Consider the following 10,985-nt stretch of genomic DNA (forward strand, 5'->3'; position numbering starts at 1 on the left):
CTTGCTCATTAAAAAAAAGCCATCTACGAAGAAACCCACTAATTGTAACCACAAGAGCCAACACAGATCTACTAAATGAAATATTCATGTTGTATTTTGTTTCTGACATGATTGGTGTCTATACAGTCATATGTTCCAGTGGAGGGAATCTCCACAGCAGCAGACTCTCGAGCGAGGGGGCGTTGCTGCGGGACCGAGAAGAGCACCTGACTGCCGAGCATCTCTTTTGCAAAGATCTTGGCATGTCAGGCTCCTCCCCGCTCGCTGCAGCCAATCAACATGAGATCAGATTTAAGAGTCAGGCAGCAGAGAAGAGTCCATGCAGAGTGAGGCACTCTTCTGCTTAAAGGTGAGCCACTTTCTCTATACTCCCTTCACATCGTAAATGTCAATAATAATAAAAATTTTGTACTTTAGGTATTTAATCATATTATGGCTCTCAAATTGCTTGATTAGTGGTAAATGAGATGCACATTTTGTATTGTAATATACAATTTTCAAAGTTGACAAAATGCACATAGGAATGAGATGAATCTTCATCATTTCAAATGTCCATGTTCACAAACTCAAGGTCGAGGCCTAAAATGGTGCTAAATGATTATCACATAATTTACAAAAAAAATAGTAGTTCATATACAGTAAACGTCATCATTATGACAGTACATGGGTTTAAAATTGCTTGATTTGATAGTAAATGAGTCTAAATATTGGAGAATTTTTTTGATGAAATACATTGGCTACGTCATATAAAGTAACAAAATACACAAATATTCCTAGTCTGGTTGAATTTGTAGACTCTTGTATGGGTCTGGAGCAGGAGTTCCCAAATTGCCCCAAAATGGGTCCCTTGACAATTATTTTGAGTCATTGGTTATAACAGTAAGTTAAATAGTAGCTATAGGTCACAAAGGGATATAAGATGTGCTATAGTGTAGTAATATTAACAACCCTTGTGCGGTCTTACTCCCCTTGTCCTACGGGTTATAGCCGTTATTCTCTATATTGAATTTGTTCTTATCATGTCTGAGAATGTTTTTTTGGGACCTTTGGAGGGGGTTAAATTGGAGGAATTTAGGTGGAGGAAAAATTAAACTTCAATTCGTACAACAGTCCATATTCTTTGATACGTGCGTGTGTGTGTGTGCGTGCGTGTTAGAGTGAGTTTGTTTAGTTTAAATGCTTTTATAATTCACGGGTCAGAAATGACCCATAAGACAATCTTTGTACCCTAGATAAACAAAAACAAAGTGTCACTTTTTCTGATGATGAGCTCCATTTAGGAAAAGTCATAAAGTTTCAAGTTGGAAAACTGTAGTTCAAGTTTTTTAAATTAATTTTTAATTTTAATTTTATTTTTTTACAGTTATCATGGTTTTGGGTCACTTTTGACCCGCAAGACAACACAAAGTTTAAGTGTGTAAATAAAAGTGACAGAGCTAAAGTAATAACAACAGTAATAATGACATGACATATTTGCAAAGTCAACACAACAGAGGTAAGACAAAAATATTGTCTCTTGAGTTAGAGTACAGAGTGCTAAATGTTGATTTTATGTAAAAAATAAAAATGAAAATATAAATATTAGTTCCCAGGGATAAACTGCATTTCTAATTTACTTCTTGTTGTTAACTTTGAAAGCTCCCACCAAGGCCAAACAATCCTTATTTGGATCACCTGCACAGATACTGCAAAAGTATGCCCAAAAAATTATAAAAAATCTTCACCTTAAAAATCATTTTTTTAATGCAAGTAATACTTTAACCTGATTTTCTGTTTCATTTCCCTCTCGCAGAGATGAACTTGGAGGAGGACAACAGCCCGGCATCGGGCTGTTGCAACGGCAAACTGAGGAAGTGGCTGATCGATCAAATTAACAGCAAGCAATATCCGGGCCTGGTTTGGGAAAACCACGAGAAAACCATCTTCAGGATTCCGTGGAAGCACGCGGGCAAGCAGGACTATAACAGAGAGGAGGATGCTGCGCTTTTCAAGGTCACACCTCTGATTTCCATCAAAGTTGCAGTTCGACGTCCGCATTTTTGGTATGTTTGGTTTGAAAGAACGAGGAAGCTGTCTTATTCCGTGATTGTTCCAGGCGTGGGCTTTGTTCAAGGGGAAATATAAAGAAGGCGTGGACAAGCCAGATCACACCACGTGGAAAACCAGACTTCGCTGCGCCCTCAACAAAAGCAACGACTTTGATGAGCTGACGCAAAGAACCCAGCTGGACATCTCAGAGCCTTACAAAGTCTACAGGATCATTCCAGAAGCGGCGAAGAGAGGTAACGTGTAAGATGACAATGGACTCTGACGAGGCAGGAAGCACAAAGGAAGTTGGAGCCTGCACCAAAAGGGACATAGTTTTTGTTTTTGTTTTTGAGGGCTTCTGTTTCCAAATGCACTTGAGCAGTGAAGCATGACTAATTCAGCCACAGCATTTCGGCACAAATGCAGAATCGAGTGAGATGCAAAACACGAGCTGAAAGAGACGTATTAGTCAACATATTTAGACCCTGTGAAAGTGTGTGGTGTATTCCAGTTTACCAAAACAGCTCACCGTGCAGCTAATGATGCCTTTTATATACTAAGACTGGCTTGTGGGAAGCAGCATGGTGCAGCCAGACTTTTGGAAAATACGAACAACAACAACAACATGAATGAATGATAAAGAATTGTGTAAATCGTAAATATTGAACTGGTTTGACATTCATGACGATCATCAAATTAGGGAGGGAAAAATAATCACTTTTGCCAAATTACCACACCACAGGGTTATCCCTTAGAATGGTCTTTAGCAACTGATTAGTTTGGGTTAAAAGGTTGAAATTCGGCCTGATTATTGGTATGCGTGTACTCCATTTAATAAGGTGCAACAATTATGTGTCTCCCCCCCCCCCCCCCAATTATTTTATGACAGCCCTCAGGTGACTATAAATAGTCCCTTATATGAAGGTTCCACCACCCCTGCTTTAAATTGTGCACATAGATAGTAATGTTCAAAATGTTTGGGCTCACTTGTCCTTATTTCATAATCATTCACTGCCATTGACGGCTATAAACGTCAAAAATTCATTTTAACTATTTCTATTAGTTAAAAAAAAAAGTTATACTTTTGTTAACAAGGGTATGAAAACCTATAACTTTTTTGTATTGTACATTTCGAACAGATATAACATTTTTGATTAATCGTGAGTGAAGTAATGCGATTAATTACAATTAAAAATTGTAATCGCCTGACGAGATGATAATTAAAAATTAGGGGCGTCAGGCGTAATTAATGGCATGACTTCAATAGTGAACTCACAATTCATCACAAATTTATATCTGTTCTAAATGTACAATGAAAAAAATCTAGGTTTTCATACTCTTGTTAACAAAAGTAGAAATAAAATGTTAAACTAATAGAAATAGTTAAAATGATTTTTGATGTTTATACCCGTCAATGGCAGTGAATGAGTTAAAGAAAAGCACGAGGGCATATATAGATATTAGAGAGAGACCAATAAAAAATAAAAATAAGAGTGCAGAGAGTTCCCAGGGTCACCACGCTGCTCTTATAAAGTTTGCTGAATTTTTTAAATAAATAATAAAATAATTTCCTGAGATTTACGCAGTTTTGAATTGATCTTTTATCGGCCGTCACTGATATCCGTCTATCCCTAATAGATACTGTATGCATATGGTATGCAGTACTATATACAACACTGCGGTTTGAAAGTTTGAGGTCACTTCACTATCAATGAAGAAAATCAGAAATACAGTGTAGACATCATTAACTCATTCACTGCCATTGACGTCAAAAATTCTATATTAATACTATTTCTATTAGTTTCACTTTTTTTTCTACTTTTGTTAACAAGAGTATGAAAACCTAGAATTTTTTTACTGTACATTTAGAACAGATATAAAATTTGCGATTAATTGTGAGTTAACTATTGAAGTCATGCTATCAATTACAATAAAAACTTTTAATTGTCTGAAGCCCCTAATTTTTAATAATCTTTTCTTTTCTTTTTTTTTTAAATTAGGGGCATCAGGCGATTAACATTTTTAATTGTAATTAATCACATGACTTCACTAGTTAACTCACGATTAATCACAAATGTGTTCTAAACATACAATACTTTTTTTTCGACGTTTTCATACTCTTGTTAACAAAAGTGGAAAAAAATAGACTAAGAAATAGTTCAAATGAATTTTTGACATCTATGGCATGAATAAGTTCTTTTTTTTTACACTAATACTTTTCTTTTATTTCAAAGTGAGCCCTTACTTTTGAACAATGGTACAGTAAACACAGCACGTGTTTTGATGGAAGAAATGTCATTTTGAACCGTAGCGTACTTTAATGAAGTGCCCAATCCTTATAATAACTGTCACCATTTTACTAATCCGAAAATCTGCCATCATCCAGGTACAGCAACAGGACCGAAGATGAGCATCAATATAGAAGATGAATCCTATGGTTTGATCCCTCCATACCCAACACCGCACAGCCAGGTAAGCACATCGAAGCTCAGATCAAACTTCTGCCCGCATTTCTATTAGAAGCAGATTTTATTATCTGTCTCCAGGTGCAAACGGTTTCACAGGAGATACGAGACTGGAGGGATTACAAACTTCCAGAACTTCACCCCGTTACTACTCACAGTGGTTTGCACGGAGAGCTGCCGTATACTCCGTGTCACTTCCCTTTGCCAATCAGCCGAGCTTGGCCTGAGACACAGTCACAAAATGGTAAAATATCGCCGCACGCTACGTTCGTACGCAAGAGTGCCGATCAATTTGATAGTGTCGGACACTTCGCAGGTTTTCAGTTCTCCTTCCACCCCTACTTGTCAGAGGCCCAACAACCTTTGTACATGACGGACCACAGCAATATCATAACAGGTTGAGTAACATGATATCTGCGCATCAAATAACATGGACTCATACAAGTCATCGTGTCTCTTTCCTCCAGATTTGAGCCTGCATGTGTCCCTATTCTACAGAGAGTCTTTGGTGAAGGAGGTGACCACCAGCAGCCCAGAAGGTTGCCGCATCACCCCGCCTCCCTCCTCCTCGCCACCATCCTCATCCTCAGAGTTTCACAGCGGGGCGGATATCGTTCTTTTTCCGTTCCCGTTCCCCGAGTCTCAAAGGCAGGGCGCCGAGAGGCTTGCTGATATCCTGGAGCGGGGCGTGCTGCTGTGGATGACGCCCGACGGCCTGTACGCCCGCCGCCTTTGCCTGGGACGCGTGTTCTGGGAGGGGCCTCTCGCTCCCTATGTGGATAAACCCAACAAGCTGGAGAAAGAGCTGCCATGTAAATTGTTTGATACCCAGCAATTTCTGATTGGTAAGCACTTTTTGGGGGGGGGGGGGGTGTATACTCTTATGACACAATGCAATATGCAAGGTCAAAATAGTATCAATTTTGTTCACGCTGTATCTTAGACACAGATACAACAAATACTGATTTAGCTACGCTTATTCTTAATGTAACATTTGTAGAAAATAAAAAAAATAAAAAAGTGTATTTATGCAAATTATTAGGCCTTTCCATGTAGAGTTTGCAAAAAACAAACAAACATTTTTTTAAAGTGTTATTGTGAATGTGAATGGTTATCTGTCTATATGTGCCTTGCAACCTGACTGGTGACCAGTCCAGCGTGCCCACCTTTCACCTAAAGTCAGCTGGCTTATTAGGCTCCAGTGAGGAAAGGGTGCTATAGAAAATGGATGGGAGGATACTGATTTTATATTTCTGCTCAGTAGGTTGCCATTTTCTGTGTAGAGTTTTTGACTGGTGGGTATTCTTTAAAAAAAAAAATACATTTTGGTGAGAAAACAAAAACTGGTGACATTATGAAACATTTCCAAATTATTCTTTGATAATGCACAATAATTATACAGCAGACGGTGAGTTTGAAGTTGCTCTGGGGCAGGGGTGCTCAAGTTCGGTCCTCGAGAGCCCCTATACAGCCTGTTTTCCATGTTTCCCCTCCTGCAGCACTGCTGAATCTAATGATCATCTAATCAGCAAGCTTTGCAGAAGCCTGATAACGATTCTAATCATGAATCAGGTGTGTTAATGGAGAGAAACATAGAAAACAGGCTGGATAGGGGCTCTCGAGGACAGAACTTGAGCACCCCTGCTCTAGGGGGACCATTATGAGATGAGAGTAATGAATTAAACAAAATAATCTAAATATGTCTACATCTGGTACAAACTGCATGAATTATGCAACAATTTTAAATAATTTTCTTTTATTGAAAATAATTTTCTTTGCATGTTTGGCTAATCGATGCCGTCGTGAATTTAGCAACCTCTAAACCAGCCGACTGTCCTTGTTAATTTGGCTACACCCTCCAAATCAACAGGGGGCAGTATATTGTTACACAGTTGTGAAATAAATCCCTCTTTTAGAGCGAATGAGGCTGAGCCAATGCTAACTTAGTTAGCAATGTGCTAAACGGCGGCTTCGTATAAAGTTGTAGATGCAATTTTCATCGGTCGCTGTTTGTCGCAAGGAAATGGCACGCGATAGGAAAAGTACAACGGGAGCTTTGTGTAATTTCTCTTCTCTGGATGGTGTAAAAATGCATCATAATTTTTTTTTTTAGGTAAATATACCTTTGTTTTTGCATGCCAATTAGCTTGCCCTTCTGAGGGCGGAAGTGGACCTTTCCTCGCATCAAAGGTTTAAATGACACTTTCGGATTAATGTTTGAATTTCCCAATCTTTGGTTTCAAAGATAAACACAAGTTGTTGGAAATATCTTTGTTTAATTTATTTGAGCGCATTCCAAGTGTTAATGTTGTAACAATAACGATACACATTGCGTTGTGCTTGTGTTTGAATCAATGCTAAGGATTAAGTCTGTGTTTTACATTTAATATATCCTCTTTTATGATCTTTAATACAAAACACAAGACACTTGGACTGCAAGTTGAGTACCCCCACATTTACTTTCCATTTGAATGGTGACCATTTCTGATACAGTGGCGTAGGTACTGTAACTGCTAGGCAAAAGGTGCATATTTACTGCCGATGATGAATATGGAGTGAGGTGCTCTTTAGGTGGGTTAGTCCCTGTTGGTGTTGAGGCCACTCACATTGTTATTATCATGGGGCCACCCACATCTTGTGGTCTTCCACGTTCTGTGCTGTTAAATGCCCCAAATTTCCACCAAGCTCAAGTCGCTTTCAGATAAATGATCTGACAAGGAACATGCAATGAGGGCAAATGTGCTGTTTTAAACTTGTCATAAAAATACATATTCAAGTACAGTTACTGTACCTGAAAAATACAGTACAGTAGCAATGTATCTGTACCTCAATTATGACTTGCATAATAACGATCTGTGTGTTACCTCTTCTCCGTGCAATTAGAGCTTCAAGATTTTGCCCATAATGGACGACGTGTACCGAAACACCATGTGGTTCTCTGCTTTGGAGACGAGTACCCCAGCCCCCAGCCTCCAAGAAAGATGATCACAGCTCAGGTACTCATGCACAACAGCGCTTAAAAGTATTCAAAATTGTGAAAATGTTCTAGCAAAATTTTTCTTTATGCTACTGACAGCAATGAGGTTTAAAATAATAGAACTCATAACATACTCTAGTCTGAAGTTTTTTCAGAATGGCAAACTGTTTCCATAGGTAGAAAATGGAAAACTGGTGAGCAAAAGCAACAAAAGACTGCTGTTGGTATCTTTGTCTGCTGAATTTTCTAATCATTACCAATCCTACTTTTATTTCTAATTTCAAACATCAATTACGTGAGTCAAGGTATTGTTTTCCAGAATTAAAACCTTTACCTTTTAATATGTGTTTAATGCAATGCAAACTATGATATACGACTTAATGTGGCCAAATGATGTGTTTGGAATAACAGCAGCATGTTTTCGGTGTAACATACTGTAATAAGAGACTATTTTTTATTATTATTATTATATAATCTTGTTAAAACAGGGGTGGGTAACCCGTGCCTGTGATTGCATTCTATCCGCTCCCTTCCAAGCAATTCAACAAACAAAGAAAACCCGATTCCAACTGTTATAATGAATGAATTATTCCACAAATTTTCGTCATGTATCATAATAAACAGTTCTTTAATTGTCCCATCCCGTCGTATTTTTTTTCCATAAATGTAGTTTGTCCCATGGAGGACATAAAAAAATAAAATAAAATAAAACGACCTCTCATAGAAAAAAAGGTACCCCGACCATTCCTTTTAAGGCCCCTGTTTATGTATGCACTAGTCAGCACTAACCAACATATTTCACACGTAATCTCCTTTTAGGTGGAGCCAGTGTTTGCCAGAAAATTGGTCAACTATTACCAGCAGAGCAATGGCCGCTACTCGCAGACTTACCAACACATCCAGGAACAGAACACATCAAGTCCAAATCCCCTCCCCTCCCCGAGAACCTCGCACATCCAGGAGTGACACATACAAGTACAACCTTTATTACATCTATGAATGATAGAACATAGAGAGGCCCCGACTCACCCCCCCCCCCCTTCCCCACTACAGCACTCCTAGCAGAAACTCTTTATGCACCCTCTATGAGTGTTTGTGACTGTGTAAGGATGCGGTTTCAGAGCAAGGGTATGAGGTTGGGGCTCTCTAACAGGAAATACTACCACAGGTGCACAGGAAGTACAGCCCCTCACAAAAACACAGGGACAACGCATTGTTTGAAGAAATATGTCCTATTTTTACCAATAGACGGTAGCAAACTTTCCATCGTTAAGAGACTTAATAGGAGTTGGTACACATAAACTAAATCCGTCCAAAGTCATCCATCTGTCACAGAGATTTTTGTGTGTGTACAGTTGTATACTACTCATGTTTAGTTAGACTACAGACAAGTGTGCACAACATACCTCGAAAATAAACAAAACTGCATTCTCTCATTGGTTAAAGGGGAAGTCAACCCACTTTTTTTGGGGGGGGTGAGAATAATATTTTGTATGCGTCCCCACTAGTCTCAGCACGACATTGTCATTAATATTGTGTTAGTGGAATGTGAGTTAAGCAGCAAAATCCAGCCATTTTTATCCATCTCAGAGGGCGGCCATTTTGCCACTTGCTGTCGACTGAAGATGGCATCAATGTTGCTCAGGTCTCAGGTAACAACCAATTACAGCGCTGCTTCAGAAAACAGGTGAGCTGTAAATGGTCGTTGCCTGAGGCTCTGTGATGTCATCTTCAGTCGACAGCAAGTGGCAAAATGGCCGCCCCCTGAGATGGTTGAAAACGGCTGGATTTTGCTTCTTAACTCTTATTACACAATGTAATAATAACTCATTCACTGCCATTGACAGCTATAGAAGTAAAAAATTCATTTGAACTATTTCGATTAGTTTTCCACTTTTTCCACTTTTGTTAATAAGAGTATGAAAACCTAAATTTGTATTTATTTATTGTACATTTAGAACAGATATACAATTTGTGATTAATCGTGAGTTAATTATTGAAGTCATGTGATTAATTACAATGAACAATTGTATTCATCTGACGCGATAAAAAAAAAGAGAAAAGATTATAAAAAATTAGGGGCATCAGACGATTAAAATATTATTGTAATTAATCGCATGACTTCAATAGTTAAACTCACGATCAATCACAAATTGTATATCTGTTCTAAATGTACAATAAATTTTTTAAAAAAATTATAGGTTTTCACACTCTTGTTAACGAAAGTTGAAAAAAAATGTTTAACTAATAGAAATAGTTAAAATGATTTTTTTTTACGTCTATAGCCGTCAATGGCAGTGAATGAGTTAATCAGAATGTCATGTTTAGACTAGTGAGGTCACATATAACATACTATTGTCAAGAAATGTTTAAGGTTGACTTCCACTTTAACAATGATCAAGGTGGGCGAACTAAAAATGTCAAATAGCAAAAGTAAATAAATGAATGATGACATTTGACTGAAAAAGTAGTTTAAGAACAAAAAAATTTGGTCAGACATTTTATTTGACCGACTGAAAAGAGTGTTGTTTGGAAAGGTGACAATTGTCCTGCTGTTTCCCTTTAACCTGAAACTAGCGGCCTCACAAATGAGAAGAAAAACTACCTTTGTGGGTTGAGTCAGGGAGGAGCTGTTTTGCTTCCTACGCCTACGCCTACATCACGGCATCAAAACCTAAGAGATTGTTTGTTATAGAGTCCAACAAGTTCTCTTTAGCAACACCTTAACAGTATCATGTCATCATATATGCACTGTGAGTATGGTTCAAATCCTGTTCAGTTCATAGGTTTTATTACATATAAGTTTTTTTTTTTTTTTTGCAGTGGTTTCAACTGTCAGTGTTTACTTCCTTCTAATCTAAAACCACATCACTCTCACAATGGTTTCAAATGTGGGATTAAAATCTCATGAAGTAGTGGGCTTCATTTTTCTGAGTGTGTGTGTGTGTGTGTGTGTGTGTGTGTGTGTGTGTGTGTGTGTGTGTGTGTGTGTGTGTGTGTGTGTGTGTGTGTGTGAGTGTGTATGCACGCTAACCACCAACCCATCTATAAATCCTGTTGCTGTTGTATCATTGATTTGATTCTGATTGAATATTGAAATGAGTGAAGATGTTTGTGTTCACCGCTCTCACAGTTGTATGACAATTAGAGGTACGTGACATTTGACAGATGTTAATCCCCCACCTACACCAAAACATTCCACTGAATTTTGCTGATGTAGGCAAATGACACAGCATGTCACGAAACAAGAAATGATATGACCTTGACTTTTAGTCTATTATTTCAATGCATCAAAAATCATTGTTTTTGATGAAATATAAATTGATCACATTAAGTTGTGCTGATTTGTTTCATACGGATAAATTGAGACACATTCTGTGACATAAAAAAAAAAAAAACTTTTTTTTTTTCACACATTGGTCTCGCGTTTCCCCTTTCCCTTGTGCAGGAAGCCACATTGTTAGTGTGTATCAGCCGTTACTTTGCGTGGCATCGCCTGCCATTTACAATACCTC

General features: G+C 38.1%; 1 protein-coding gene across 2 annotated transcripts; it reads left to right on the top strand.

The window, feature by feature from the left end:
• The first annotated feature begins 62 nt into the window (after window positions 1–62).
• Window positions 63–9,033, top strand: irf4a (interferon regulatory factor 4a). 2 transcript variants are annotated; one of them, XM_086081993.1, is made up of 10 exons: window positions 63–349; window positions 1,639–1,693; window positions 1,793–1,992; window positions 2,096–2,282; window positions 4,415–4,500; window positions 4,575–4,737; window positions 4,810–4,890; window positions 4,961–5,338; window positions 7,377–7,489; window positions 8,290–9,033. In XM_086081993.1, the coding sequence occupies exons 1-10, from the start codon at window positions 320–322 to the stop codon at window positions 8,434–8,436; spliced, it is 1,440 nt and encodes a 479-aa protein (XP_085938119.1). In that variant the 5' UTR covers window positions 63–319; the 3' UTR covers window positions 8,437–9,033. The 2 variants fall into 2 exon arrangements, with proteins under 2 accessions (XP_085938119.1, XP_085938127.1); XM_086082001.1 differs by lacking the exon at window positions 1,639–1,693.
• Window positions 9,034–10,985: the final 1,952 nt, after the last annotated feature.

This window comes from Leptonotus elevatus, chromosome 1 (genome assembly GCF_054856555.1).
Source record: "Leptonotus elevatus isolate MCC_2025b chromosome 1, RoL_Lele_1.0, whole genome shotgun sequence".
Taxonomy (NCBI): Eukaryota; Metazoa; Chordata; class Actinopteri; order Syngnathiformes; family Syngnathidae; genus Leptonotus; species Leptonotus elevatus.

Coding starts and splice junctions, on each gene's coding strand:
- irf4a (XM_086081993.1), top strand. CDS start 320: ATGCAGAGTGAGGCACTCTTCTGCTTAAAG. Junction 350..1,638: donor AGGCACTCTTCTGCTTAAAG/GTGAGCCACTTT, acceptor TAACTTTGAAAG/CTCCCACCAAGGCCAAACAA. Junction 5,339..7,376: donor TACCCAGCAATTTCTGATTG/GTAAGCACTTTT, acceptor CCGTGCAATTAG/AGCTTCAAGATTTTGCCCAT.